Genomic DNA, 15,197 nt, shown 5'->3' on the forward strand with positions numbered 1-15,197 from the left:
GAGCATAAGAGGTACAGTTAGTAAGTTTGCAGATGACACCAAAATTGGAGGTGTAGTGGACAGCGAAGAGGGTTACTTCAGATTACAACAGGATCTGGACCAGATGGGCCAATGGGCTGAGAAGTGGCAGATGGACTTTAATTCAGATAAATGCGAGGTGCTGCATTTTGGGATGGCAAATCTTAGCAGGACTTTTACACTTAATGGTAAGGTCCTAGGGAGTGTTGTTGAACAAAGACACATTGGAGTGCAGGTTCATAGCTCCTTGAAAGTGGAGTTGCAGGTAGATAGGATAGTGAAGAAGGCATTTCGGTATGCTTTCCTTTATTGGTCAGAGTACTGAGTACAGGAGTTGGGAGGTCATGTTGCGGCTGTACAGGACATTGGTTAGGCCACTGTTGGAATATTGCATGCAATTCTGGTCTCTATCCTATCGGAAAGATGTTGTGAAACTTGAAAGGGTTCAGAAAAGATTTACAGGGTTGGAGGATCTGAGCTACAGGGAGAGGCTGAACAGGCTGGGGCTGTTTTCCCTGGAGCGTCAGAGGCTGAGGGGTGACCTTTTTGAGGTTTACAAAATTATGAGGGGCATGGATAGGATAAATAGGCAAAGTCTTTTACCTGGGGTCGGGAAGTCCAGAACTAGAGGACACAGGTTTAGGGTGAGGGGAAAGATATAAAAGAGACCTAAGTGGAAACGTTTTCACGCAGAGTGTGGTACGTGTATGGAATGAGCTGCCAGAAGAAGTGGTGGAGGCTAGTACAATTGCAACATTTAAGAGGCATTTGGATGGGTATGTGAATAGGAAGGGTTTGGAGGGATATGGGCCAAGTGCTGGCAGGTGGGACTAGATTGGGTTGGGATATCTGGTCGGCATGGACGGGTTGGACTGAAGTGTCTGTTTCCATAAGACCATAAGACCATAAGACCATAAGACATAGGAGTGGAAGTAAGGCCATTCGGCCCATCAAGTCCACTCCGCCATTCAATCATGGCTGATGCGCATTTCAGCTCCACTTACCAGCGTTCTCCCCGTAGCCCTTAATTCCTCGAGACAACAAGAATCTATCAATCTCGGCCTTGAAGACATTTAGCGTCCCGGCTTCCACTGCACTCCGTGGCAATGAATTCCACAGGCCCACCACTCTCTGGCTGAAGAAATGCCTCCGAATTTCTGTTCTGAAATGACCCCCTCTAATTCTAAGGCTGTGTCCACGGGTCCTAGTCTCCTCGTTTAACTGAAACAATTTCCTAGCATCCACCTTTTCCAAGCCATGTATTATTTTGTACGTCTCTATTAAGTCTCCCCTTAATCTTCTAAACTCCAACGAATACAATCCCAGTATCCTCAGCCGTTCCTCATATGTTTCCATGCTGTACATCTCTATGACTCTATGACTCTACACACCTTCTGGACTACCCTATCCACTTGTATTGGCACTTTCAGGGAACAGTGGACCTACACAACTAGATCCTACTGTTTGTTAATGCTTCGAAGGGTTCTACCATTTACTGTATACTTCCCTCTTGCATTAGACCTTATGCATTGCCTCATATCTCTCCAAATTAAATTTCATCAGCCATTTCTGTGCCCTAGTCTACAGCCTTTATATGTCCTGCTGTATCCTTTGTCAGTCTTCCTCACTATCCACAATTCCCCCAACCTTTGCGTCTTCTGCAAACTTACTAATCAAACCACTGACATTATTCTCCAAAATATTTATAAATGCTGTGAACAGCAGGGGTCACAACACTGATCCCTGTGGAACAGCAATGGTCACTGATTTCCAATCAGAAAAACACCCTTTTACCATTACACTCTGTCTTTTATGACTAAGCCAATTATATCTCCATCTTACCAGCTCTCCACGGATCCATGCGGCTTCAATTTTAGTATCAGCATGCCATGAGGTACTTTGTCAAATACCTTACGAAAGTCCATGTGGACAACATCTATCGCCCTCCCCTTATCAATCATGAAACTTGCTCAAAAGACTGAATAACTTTGTGAGACGTGACCTTCCTGCCAGAAGCCATGCTGCCTCTTATTAATAACAAGATATTTTTCCAAATGGGAGGAAGTCCTGTCAGTAAGAATCTTCTCCAATATTTTCCCTACCACGGATGTAAGGCTCACCAGCCAGTAATTTCTTGTCATTTGCTGCATTATCCCTGTTGCCATTAAACAAAGGAACAATGGTGGCTCTTCTCCAGCGCGCTGGGACCTGTCCCGTCATGAAACAGAATCCAAAGATTCTGTCCAAGCTCCAAACAATATGCTTCCTCACTTCGAGGAGTGAGGAGAGGCCAACATCAGTTCCTTTATATTAAAAAATCTGTTTCTGTACCCTCCATTTACCAAAATAAAAGGAAAATCATCCTGTACAATATTTCTAAATGCAGACTTGCTGTAGTGCAATCTTTGAGACTGGCTGCTGCTTTCCATCACTTCCTGATGACATTGGCTTCCTCTTTGAGCATGTGGCACCTTGCAGCCCTGTATAAATTTGCTGACTGACAGCCCCTCTCATTCTTCAACAATTACTGTAGCTTACACCAATGTCCTTTTGTGGGACTGGAGTCACATGTAGACCAGACCAGGTATGCAATGGGATGCATTGAATAAGGAAATAAGGAGAGTACAGGGCTAAAGGGTGGGACCAACAAATCCAGTGAACCTTGAATACTGAGGAATACACAGCATTAGATGAAGGGAAAAGGGAGGCTTATGACAGATACTGAGAATTCAAAACAGTAGCAATTTCTGGAGGATTATAAAATGTGCAAGTGGGAAATTAAAGTTGAGATTCGGAGTGCTAAAACAAAATATGAAAGTATACTGACAGGTAATATAAAGAAACATCCAAAATGTTTTAAAGGAATATTAATGGTAAAAAGACAACAAAGACCATGGTTGTAATTTAAGCTTGAGCCCAGGGGATGTAAATGAGTTCTTTATGTTGGTGTACAGCAGTGAGAGGGATGATTTTGGTGTAGAAATCAGGGAGATAGTCTGTGACAAAGTTGAAGAAATGAACATAGACAGAGAGGAGCTGCTGAGTGATATGGGCAGCTTAAAAGTAGATAAATCTCCAGGGCAGCATGAAATGTATCTCAGGTTGTTGAATGAGGCAAGGGAGAAAATAGCAGGGGCTTTGGAAATAATTTTCCATTCCTCTCCGGCTGCAGTAGAGGTGCTGGAGGACAGGAGGACAGCCAGTGTGGTACCATTGTTCAAGAAGGGAGCAAGTTTTAAACCAGGAAACTTCAGACTAGTCAGTCTAAACTCTGTGTCAAAACGTGTGGCAGGTCAGGTTGATGAATGGCTCGTGCCCAAAACATCGATCTTCCTGCTCCTCAGATGCTGCCTGGCCTGCTGTGTTTTTCCAGTGCCACACTGTTCGACTCTGACTCTCCAGCATGTGCAGTCCTCACTTTCTCTCAGTCTATACTCAGTGGTGTGGAAACTGTTAGAAGTAATTCTGAGGGACAGAATGGATCTGCATTTGAAGAGACAGGAATCAATCACAAACATGGATTTGTTCAGGAAGTTATATTGTAACAACTTCCATGAATTATTTTGAAGAGTTGACCAGATATGTAGATGAGGGGAATGAATTTGATACCATCTTTTTAATGCAAAGGGAGATAGATTTTAAAAGAGATCTTATTGAATGATGGAGCAAGTTCATAGATTCTCCGGCATCTCGGATGCTGCCTGACCGGCTGTACTTTTCCTGCTCCACACTCTTCGACTCTGATCTCCAGCATCCGCAGTCTGCACATTCTACTCAAGGAGTCAGATAGCCCTCTCCTGCTCCTATTTCTATGTTCTGTGTCTTCTTGGACTTCAGCAAGGCTTTTGTTCAAGTTCCACATGGAAGAATGACAGCAAAGGTGAGAACCCATGGGATCCAAGGAAATTTGGTAAATTGGATGAACAATTTGCTGACTGGCAGGAAACAGAGGGTGAGGGTCGAGGGGCATTTTTGTGACTGGAAGTGTGTGTCCTGGGGGATCCCACAGGGGTCACTTTTGGGGCCCTTGCTATTTGTGATTTGTCGTAAATGATTTAGACTTGAATGAAGAAGGTTTGATCAATATGGTCCCAAATGATAAACAAGTAGTAGGGCTAGTAAATATATTAGATTTTTTAATATTAGATTACCTGCAGAGTGGAAACAGACCCTTCGGTCCAACTAGTCCACACGGATCCTCCGAAGAGCAACCCACCCAGACTATTTCCCCCTGACTATGCATCTAACTCAATGGGGAATTTAGGATGACCAATCCACCTAACCTGCACATCTTTGGACTGTGGGAGGAAACCGGAGCACCCAAAGGAAACCCATACAGACACGGGGAGAACGTGCAAACCCCACACAGACAGTTGCCTGAGGCTGAGAATCAACCTAATGTCCCTGGCGCTGTGAGGCAACAGTGCTAACCACTGAGCACTGTGCCACCCTGCACGGTGGATAGCTCTAGACAGCAAGAGGATCCATACACACTAGTCAGATGCACTGACCAGTAGCAAACAGTATTCAACCTGGATAAGCGTAAGGTGATACCCCTGGGGAGGACAAAAAAGGCAAGGGAACGCATAACGTACAGTAAGACTATGAGAAACACCAAGGATCAGAGCGACCTTGGTGTGCATGTACACCAGTCCCCTTAATGTATCAGGACAGGTGGATAATGTGGATAAAAAGCCCGATGGGATACTTCCCTTTATTAGCTGAAACCTAGAGCTGAAGTAAGAGCAGTGAGGTTATACTGGAACTGTATGAAAAATTGGTTAGGTCAAGGCTAAAGAATTGTGTGAAGTTCAGGAGTCCACATTATGGGATAGACCTGGAGAGGGTACAGAGCAGATTTGCCAGGATGTTGCCTGGGCTGGAGAGTTTCAATTATGAAGAGAGTTTGGATAGATTATTTTCTCAAGGGAAGAGGAGATTGAGAGGAGACATGATTGAGATGCATAAAATTATGAGGGACATAAATACGGCCGAAATGAAAATCTTTTCCCCATGATGGAGTAATCAGTGACCATGGGACATTAATTTAAGGTAAGGGGGAGGGCTTTTGTTTTTATTCATTGCCCGTTCCTTGAGAAGATGGTAATGAGCTGCGTTCTTAAACCGTTGCAGTCCACGTGCTGGAGGTAGACCCATAATGCCTTTAGGGAGTGAATTCCATGATTTTGATGTAAGAAGAGTGAAGGAATGATGATATATTTTCAAGTCAGGATGGTGAGTGCCTTGGAAGGGAATTTGCAGGTGGTGGTGTTCCCATTTATCTACTGCCACTGAACGTTTAGCTGGAGGTGTTAGTGGGTTGGGAAGGTGCTGTCTGAGGATTTTTGGTGAACGTTAGAGGTTTATCAGGGATGTGAGGGAAACCTTTTTTCATTCAGAGGATGGTAGGAATCTGGAACTCATTGCTTGTGAGGGTGACACAGACAGAAACTCTCATAAGTGCTTCGATGTGCACTTGTGACGTCGATGTATAAGGAACTGGCGCAAGTGCTGGGTAATAGAATTGGAATGGGTAGATGGTTGGTTTTGACCAACATGGACTCAATGGGCCAAAGGATCTTTTACTGTGCTCTAGATCTCTATGACTCTATGATTAAGACCATTGTGGTACAATGGTAATATTCCTCCTGCAAAGCCAGGAGTCCGAGGTGAAGTCCCACCTGATCCAGAGGTGTGAAATAATATCTCTAATTGTGTTGATTGGAAAATATCTCCAGGAAAGTATTACTTGAAATACATGATAATGGGCTTCAAAATGCCACATCTTAGCATGGTAAGGGTGATGGTACGTGGGTTATAGAAGCGGTGGCATAAAAGGTATGCCTTACCAAGGGGCACACTTCTAATTTAACTCCCAATAAGTTCCCTCATGTAAACTGTGATCCGCAATATCTCTGAGACACTGTGAACCGTGATTCCTTAAAATCATGGTCCAACTGGATGTACATTGTGGAGGAGCAGCATGTGTTTCCCTCTGCAATGGAGGGAATTGGCTCAGAGTGCTGGGTGCAGGGTTTGTGACCTGAATAATGGGACTGTGAGAAAATTGGAAACCCTGGGATAGGGTTGGGAATCATGGAATCAGGAACCCCCATGGGAAGGCATCTGAGACTTCCCGACTTGGAGAATGTGGAAAGATCGTTTATGCTCTTCTTTTCATGAGAACTTCAAACAAATCATCCCCAAACCTCCAATGCAAACATAATTTGTGTTAGAACATGCTTAAATTTAACTCTGTGAGACCTGAAGTCATCATTCCACACCACACTATTTCTCAGGTCAGAATATCCTTCCCAAGGTGTGGTGCCCAGAACTGCTCGTGAATTGAAAAAGACATAAAATGAAAGATTATCCTCCTCAGGTTCAAATTTTTCCACAGCATTGGGTCTGTCATCCTCATATACTCACAATATTTCCAAATCTGGTTCCTCCATATCCCTTCCTGTAAATGTAAACTCACCATAGTCCCAGAGGGCATAGGGCTGTTCTCCCATTAGCAAGAGATGACTGGTGGTGGTTTCACCAGACTGTAATAGTAACATCACTGGTGCCTAACTTTCAATCTCCAAGTCTGTGAGAATTCCTGCCCAAACCTCTCCAACTCTCTTGCCCCCTTTTAAGTCACTCTTTAAGAAATGGAGCATCACCTGTCCAAATAGCTCGGAATATGGTTTGATGTCTGATTCTCATGCAGTTCATCCAATGTTTTCCAATTGTAAAGTTGTGATGTGAATCCAGGATTCTGCATGATTCTTTGATTCTCGAGTCAGAAAGCTAATGCAGTAAGCCCATTTCAGAGTGGATACTGTTTGTATTACAGCTCAGCCTGACTCCTATACCTATGCCAGCATTGTGTTTGACAGCAACAGAAAAGGTAACCAGCTACATACCTTTTTCCACATAGTGATGTTTCTAATCATTTAAAATACATCATCCTCACTAACAGGCTGTTCTCTTTTCGTTCAAGGTGGCAAGATTCTCCTGGTTGCAGATTCAGAAGAGAGTGAGTCAGTTTTGTCCTTTCAAAATTCTAATCCTTACCTTAATCCTTTCTCATTTCCCAATCCCTAAAGCCCATTCTCCCATATGTGGGGCAATGCTAGTTGCACCTGGGTGATCCATTTCATTGTTATTTGAGACCCCAACTCTGTTTGGCAGCATTATGGAGATTTAATCACATGATGTTTGGGTAAATGTGCCCCTTTCCTCTAATTGCCCTCAAACTGAAATTATAATTATCATCAGCTCTAATTTCTGTATCTTTCTAGCCGATGTAACCTACGCAGCTGTGGTGAAAACACATTAGGAGCGAATAAGAACTGAACCTGTGTAACCGAGGTTACACTGTTTCTCAGATCAAATTCAAGCATCATCACGGAATTCACCAGCTCATAACCATGACATTATTATTCTTCAAAAGTATTTTTTTGATTTGAGTCTTTGTATCTTTGTGTTTTTAAATGGGGACTGAAATTGATCAGAATTGTTTGAAAGCCAAGGATTGTTTAAGGGTGACTGCATGTTTTTGAAAGGAAGTAACCTGACACTCATTGTAAGTGTTGTTTACACAGCTGCTGGGTCAGACAGTAGCAGAAGGTGCCGTCGAGCTGGAGACATGCTCATGTACAAATGGAGATTCAGCTGGAAGCAACTATCTGATTGGTTTATGGACTAATGACCAATAAGCATTAAATCTTCTGATTCAATATATCGAAGTGCCTACAAGAGAAGGTGCAAAACTTGACCAAATGTTGGGAAATACGACAGAGCAAGTGACTGAGGTGTCAGTGGGGGATAACTTTGCAGCCAGTGACCATAATTCCATGAGTTTTAAAATAGTGATGGAAAAGGATAGACCAGATCTAAAAGTTGAAGTTCTAAATTGGAGGAAGGCTAATGTTGACAGTATTACGGAAGAACTTTCAAAAGCTGATTGGGGGCAGATGTTCGCAGGTAAAGGGATGGCTAGAAAATGGGAAGCCTTCAGAAATGAGATAACGAAAGTCCATAGATAGTATATTCCGGTTTGGTGAAAGGAAAGGCTGGTAGGTATATGGAATGCTGGATGACTAAAGAAATTGAGGGTTTGGTTCAGAAAAAGAAGGAAGCATATGTCAGGAATAGACAGGATATGTCGAGTGAATCCTTAGAAGAGTAGAAAGGAAGTAGGAGTATACTTCAGAGGGAAATCAGGAGGGCAAAAAGGGGACATGAGATAGCTTTGGCAAATAGAGTTAAGGAGAATCCAAAGGGTTTTTACAAATACATTAAGGACAAAAGAGTAACTAGAGTGAGAATAGGACCCCTCAAAGATCAGCAATGCAGCCTTTCTATGGAGCAGCAGGTGATGGGGGAAATACTAATTTTGTATCAGAATTTACTGTGGAAAAGGACATGAAGATATAGACTGTAGAGAAATAGATGTGACATCTTGCAAAATGTCCATATTACAGAGGAGGAAGTGCTGGATGTCTTGAAACACATAAAAGTGGATAAATCCCAAGCAGCTGATCAGGTGTACCCGAGAACTCTGTGGGAAGCTGGAGAAGTGATTGCTGGGCCTCTTGCTGAGATATTTGTATCATCATTAGTCACAAGTGAGGTGCCAGAAAACTGGAGGTTGGCTAAAGTGGTGCTACTGTTTAAGAAGTTGAAACTTTATTGCTGGAACAGCACAGCAAGTCAGGCAGCATCCAGGGAACAGGAGATTCGACGTTTCGGGCACAGGCCCTTCTTCAGGAATGAGCAGAGAGTGTTCAGCAGGAGAAGATAAAAGGTAGGGAGGAGGGACTTGGAGGAGGGGCGTTGGAAATGTGATAGGTGGAAAGAGGTCAAGGTGAGGGTGATAGGTCGGAGTAGGATGGAGGCGGAGAGGTCAAGAAGAAGACTGCAGGTCAGGAAGGCGGTGCCGGGCTGGAGGGATTCGGCTGAGACAAGGTGGGGGGAGGGGGGATGAAGAAACTGGTGAAGTCCAAGTTCATCCCCTGTGGTTGGAGGGTTCCCAGTCGGAAGATAAGACGCTCCTCCTCCGACCGTCGCGTTGTTGTGGTTTGGCGGTGGATGAGTCCAATGACCTGCATATCCTCGGTGGAGTGGGAGTTGAAATGCTGTGCTACAGGGTGGTTGGGTTGGTTCGTCCGGGTGGCCCAGAGGTGCTCTCTGAATCGCTCCACAAGTAGGCGGCCTGTCTCCCCAATATAGAGGAGGCCACACCGGCTGCAGCGGATGCAGTAGATGATGTGGGTGGAGGTGCAGGTGAATCTGTGGTGGATATGGAAGTTTCCTTTGGGGCCTTGGAGAGAAGTGAGGGGGGAGGTGTGGGCGCAAGTGTTGCACCTCCTGCGGTTGCAAGGGAAGGTGCCGGGAGTGGAGGTTTGGTCGGTGGGGGGTGTGGATCTGACAAGGGAGTCGCGGAGGGAGTGGTCTCTACGGAAAGCTGATAGGGGAGGGGAGGGAAATATATCCTTGGTGCTGGGGTCTGTTTGGAGGTGGCGGAAGTGACGGAGGATGATGCGCTGTACATGGAGATTGGTGGGGTGGTAGGTGAGGACCAGTGGGGCAGTTGGAGGGGCGGGGCTCAAGGGCGGAGGAGCGGGAAGTGGAGGAGATGCGGTGGAGGGCACCGTCGACCACGTCGGGGGGGAAATTGCGGTCCTTGAAGAAGGAGGCCATCTGTGTTGTACGTATTTTGAACTGGTCCTCCTGGGAGCAGATGCGGCAGAGACGAAGGAATTGGGAGAATGGGATGGCGTTTTTACAGGGGGCAGGATGGGAGGAGGTGTAGTCCAGGTAGCTGTGGGAGTCGGTTGGTTTGTAGTAGATGTCCGTGTTGATTCGGTCGCCTGAGATAGAAACAGAAAGGTCTAGGAAGGGGAGGGAGGAGTCCGAGACTGTCCAGGTGAATTTGAGGTCGGGGTGGAAGGTGTTAGTGTAGTGGATGAACTGTTCAACCTCCTCGTGGGAGCACGAGGTAGCGCCGATACAGTCATCAATGTAGCGAAGGAAAAGATGGGGGGTGGGGCCAGTGTAGTTGCGGAAGATGGATTGTTCCACATACCCTACGAAGAGGCAGGCATAGCTGGGGCCCATGCGGGTGCCCATGGCTACTCCTTTTGTTTGGAGAAAGTGGGAGGATTGGAAAGAAAAGTTGTTCAGGGTGAGGACCAGTTTGGTCAGTCGAAGGAGGGTGTCGGTGGAAGGGTACTGGGTGGTACGGCGGGAAAGGAAGAAGCGGAGTGCTTTGAGTCCTTCGTGATAGGGGATGGAGGTGTACAGGGACTGGATGTCCATGGTGAAGATGAGGCGTTGGGGAAGATGAGGCGTTGGGGAAGCGGAAATCCTGGAGAAGGTGGAGGGCGTGGGTGGTGTCCCGAACGTAGGTGGGGAGTTCTTGGACTAATGGGGACAGGACCGTGTCGAGGTATGCCGAGCTGAGTTCGGTTGGGCAGGAGCAGGCTGAGACGATGGGTCGTCCGGGGCAGTCAGGTTTGTGGATTTTGGGCAGGAGGTAAAACGGGCGGTGCGGGGTTGTGGGACTATGAGGTTGGAGGCGGTGGATGGGAGGTCCCCTGAGGTGATGAGGTTATGGATGGTCTGGGAGATGATGGTTTGGTGGTGGGGGGTGGGGTCATGGTCAAGGGGATGGTAGGAGGAGGTATCTGCGAGCTGGCGTTTGGCCTCAGCGGTGTAAAGGTCAGTGCGCCAAACTACTACCGCGCCTCCCTTGTCAGCTGGTTTGATAGTGAGGTTGGGGTTGGAACGGAGGGAGTGGAGGGCTGCGCGTTCCGAGGGTGAGAGGTTGGAGTGGGTGGGAGGGGTGTGGGAGTTCAGGTAGCGGTTAATATCGCGGCGGCAGTTTGCTATGAAGAGGTCGAGGGCAGGTAGGAGGCCAGCACGGGGTGTCCAGGTGGACGGGGTGTGTTGGAGGTGGGAGAAGGGGTCATCAGAGGGTGGGCGAGAGTCTTGATTGAAGAAGAAGGCACGGAGGCGAAGGCGGCGGAAGAATTGTTCGATGTCACTCCGTGTATTGAATTCATTGACCCGAGATCGTGTGGGAACGAAGGTGAGACCTCTGCTGAGGACTGATCTTTAACGAAGGTGAGACCTCTGCTGAGACTGCATCATTGATGACTGTATCGGCGCTACCTCGTGCTCCCACGAGGAGGTTGAACAGTTCATCCACTACACTAACACCTTCCACCCCGACCTCAAATTCACCTGGACAGTCTCGGACTCCTCCCTCCCCTTCCTAGACCTTTCTGTTTCTATCTCAGGCGACCGAATCAACACGGACATCTACTACAAACCAACCGACTCCCACAGCTACCTGGACTACACCTCCTCCCATCCTGCCCCCTGTAAAAACGCCATCCCATTCTCCCAATTCCTTCGTCTCCGCCGCATCTGCTCCCAGGAGGACCAGTTCAAAATACGTACAACACAGATGGCCTCCTTCTTCAAGAACCGCAATTTCCCCCCCGACGTGGTCGACGGTGCCCTCCACCGCATCTCCTCCACTTCCCGCTCCTCCGCCCTTGAGCCCCGCCCCTCCAACTGCCACCAGGACAGAACCCCACTGGTCCTCACCTACCATCCCACCAATCTCCATGTACAGCGCATCATCCTCCGTCACTTCCGCCACCTCCAAACAGACCCCAGCACCAAGGATATATTTCCCTCCCCTCCCCTATCAGCTTTCCGTAGAGACCACTCCCTCCGCGACTCCCTTGTCAGATCCACACCCCCCACCGACCCAACCTCCACTCCCGGCACCTTCCCTTGCAACCGCAGGAGGTGCAACACTTGCGCCCACACCTCCCCCCTCACTTCTCTCCAAGGCCCCAAAGGAAAGTTCCATATCCGCCACAGATTCACCTGCACCTCCACCCACATCATCTACTGCATCCGCTGCAGCCGGTGTGGCCTCCTCTATATTGGGGAGACAGGCCGCCTACTTGCGGAGCGATTCAGAGAGCACCTCTGGGCCACCCGGACGAACCAACCCAACCACCCTGTAGCACAGCATTTCAACTCCCCCTCCCACTCCACCGAGGATATGCAGGTCATTGGACTCATCCACCGCCAAACCACAACAACGCGACGGTCGGAGGAGGAGCGTCTTATCTTCCGACTGGGAACCCTCCAACCACAGGGGATGAACTTGGACTTCACCAGTTTCTTCATCCCCCCTCCCCCCACCTTGTCTCAGCCGAATCCCTCCAGCCCGGCACCGCCTTCCTGACCTGCAGTCTTCTTCTTGACCTCTCCGCCTCCATCCTACTCCGACCTATCACCCTCACCTTGACCTCTTTCCACCTATCACATTTCCAACGCCCCTCCTCCAAGTCCCTCCTCCCTACCTTTTATCTTCTCCTGCTGAACACTCTCTGTTCATTCCTGAAGAAGGGCCTGTGCCCGAAACGTCGAATCTCCTGTTCCCTGGATGCTGCCTGACCTGCTGTGCTGTTCCAGCAATAAAGTTTCAACTTTGATCTCCAGCATCTGCAGACCTCACTTTCTCCCTACTGTTTAAGAAGGGTGGTAAGGACAAGCCAGGGAACTGTAGACCTGTGACCCTGACATTGGTGGTGGGCACATTGTTGGAGGGAATCCTGAGGGACAGGATGTATATGTATTTGGAAAAGCAAGGACTGATTAGGGATACTCAACATGGCTTGGTGTGTTAAATCATATTTCACAAACTTTCATTGAGTGTCTTGAAGATGTAACAAAGAGGATTGATGGGGACAGAGCGGTGGATGTGGTCTATGTGGATTTCAGTTGAGGAATTTGATAAGGCTTTGGACTGGGTGTGTTTAGCAAGGTTAGATCTCATGGAACACAGGGAGAACTGGCTTAAAGGTAGAAGACAGAGGGTAGTGGTGGAGGGTTGTTTTTCACACTGGACGCCTGTGAACAGTGGAGTGCCACAAGGATCAGTGCTGCGTCCGCCACTTTTCATCATTTAAATAAATGATTTGAATGTGAGCATAAGAGATATAGTTAGCAAGTTTGCGGATGACACCAAAATTGGAGGTTCACTCAGATTACAATGGGATCTTGATTAGATGGGCCAATGGGCTGAGAAGTGACAGATGGAGTTTAATTTAAATAAATGCGAGGTGCTGCATTTTGGGAAAGCAGATCTTAGCAGGACTTATACACTTAATGGTAAAGTCCTAGGGAGTGTTGTTGAACAAAGAGACCTTGGAGTGCAGTTTCATAGCTCCTTGAAAATGGAGTCGCAGGTAGATAGGATAGTGAAGAAGGCGTTTGGTATGCTTTCCTTTATTTGTCAGAGTATTGAGTACAGGAGTTGGGAGGTCATGCTGTGGCTATACAGCACATTGGTTAGGTGACTTTTGGAATATTGCATGCAATTCTGGTCTCCTTCCTATCGGAAGAATGTTGTGAAACCTGAAAGGGTTCAGAAAAGATTCAAAGTTTGTGAGAAGATTTGTAGCTCGGGTGCTCGTTGCTGTGGTTCTGTTCGCCGAGCTGGAAGTTTTTGTTGCAAACGTTTCGTCCCCTGTCTAGGTGACATCCTCAGTGCTTGGGAGCCTCCTGTGAAGCGCTTCTGTGGTGTTTCCTCCGGCATTTATAGTGGCCTGTCCCTGCCACTTCCGGTTGTCAGTTTCAGCTGTCCGCTGTAGTGGCTGGTATATTGGGTCCAGGTCAATGTGTTTGTTGATGGAGTTTGTGGATGAGTGCCATGCTTCTAGGAATTCCCTGGCTGTTCTTTGTTTGGCTTGCCCTATAATGGTAGTGTTGTCCCAGTCAAATTCATGTTGCTTGTCAGAAAAGATTTACAAGGATGTTGCTAGGGTTGGAGGATTTGAGCTAGAAGGAGAGGCTGAATAGTCTGGGGCTGTTTTCCCTGGAGCATCAGAGGCTGAGGGGTGACCTTACAGAGTTTTATAAAATGATGAGGTCTCTTCTTTGGGGTGGGGGATTCCATAATGAGAGGGTATTGTTTTAGGGTTAGAGGGGAAAGATATAAGAGAGACCTAAGGGGCAACTTATTCATGCAGACAGTGGTTATTGATGGAATTAGCTGCCAGAGGAAGTAGTGCAGACTAGTACGACTGCAACATTTAAAAGGCATTTGGATGAGTATATGAATAGGAAGGGTTTGGAGGGATATGGGCCGGGTGCTGGCAGGTGGGACTAGATTGGGTTGGGACGTCTGGTTGGCATGGACAGGTTGGACCGAATGGTCTGTTTCCATGCTGTATATCTGTATGACTTTATGAGTCTTTGACAAAGACCTTCTTGGTGCCAACAATTATGTAATTGGCTCCCAGGTAACTGAATAGCTTGTGGATATGAAAAGATAGGGAGAAGTCATCTGACCTCCAACATCTAAGGAACTGTTCATCATCACCTCTGTTCCCTGCAGTAAAAACTACTTTAAATCTCAGGAAAACCAACTGATCTTCCTTTACATCAGTAGTTGTAGTAAGCTATAACCTTTAATGAATAAGTCTGATCTTTTATAAGCTACCCTGTATCTCTTGTAAACCAATGGCAGCACCTGGAGAAGGAACACAAAGAATCAGCATTCTGATCTGTACGAGAATCATTTCAACAGATCCTGTGTGCAGGACCACTGAACCAGCCTTGTGCATATGTCCATTCAAAGGGGAGTTTTTGAGGATCTTAGAGTTGTGATGAGTAGTTGTCAATGGGTTGTCATTATTTCTCTGGAATTAGAGTTAATTTATTTCTAATAAATAGTAAGCCTTGTAAGTATAGAAAGCTAGTCGGTACTTTCTGTCAATTTGGGACTAAGACTCAGGTAAACTAGAAAGTTTTGTGAACTTCGAAAAAAAAATTCACCATTTTGGATGACCCCAGGAAGAGTGAGGCTTGATTTCCAATCTGCTACCTCAGTGAGGTGTAACAATCTCCATCTATATGTAATATGGGATTGACGTATGTGTGTGGTGTATCGATACGTTCTATATACATTTTCTGTACCTTTATCAATATCTTTTCCTTGTTGTGGGGCAGCTTTTATTGCTTATTCCTTGGGAAGATTGTGCTGAACATCCAGCTGTGTCGAGGGTGTTATTAATAATGGTGTTGTGGATAATTCAGTGAACATGAAGAAATGGAAAGATGGCATTTATATCATGCTAATGAGGTTGATCCTGAAT

The 15,197-nt window shown here is 46.7% G+C and overlaps 2 protein-coding genes across 2 annotated transcripts in view; both read left to right on the forward strand.

The window, feature by feature from the left end:
- Positions 1-8,279, forward strand: part of LOC148152023 (sialic acid-binding Ig-like lectin 12) — a 59,995-nt gene extending 51,716 nt beyond the window's left edge. Inside the window, exons 9-11 of the mRNA XM_087974903.1 lie at positions 6,860-6,913; positions 7,007-7,042; positions 7,308-8,279. Of these exons, the coding sequence (XP_087831029.1) occupies positions 6,860-6,913; positions 7,007-7,042; positions 7,308-7,345 (128 nt within the window). The 3' untranslated portion in view covers positions 7,346-8,279. The remainder of the gene's footprint in view (positions 1-6,859; positions 6,914-7,006; positions 7,043-7,307) is intronic.
- Positions 1-15,197, forward strand: part of LOC122546012 (uncharacterized) — a 213,856-nt gene that overhangs the window by 160,528 nt on the left and 38,131 nt on the right. The gene's annotated exons all lie outside the window — the stretch shown is intronic.

The sequence above is a fragment of the Chiloscyllium plagiosum genome, unplaced genomic scaffold (assembly GCF_037043375.1).
Source record: "Chiloscyllium plagiosum isolate Xiang-an unplaced genomic scaffold, Cpla_swu_hap1 HiC_scaffold_2, whole genome shotgun sequence".
Lineage (NCBI taxonomy): Eukaryota > Metazoa > Chordata > Chondrichthyes > Orectolobiformes > Hemiscylliidae > Chiloscyllium > Chiloscyllium plagiosum.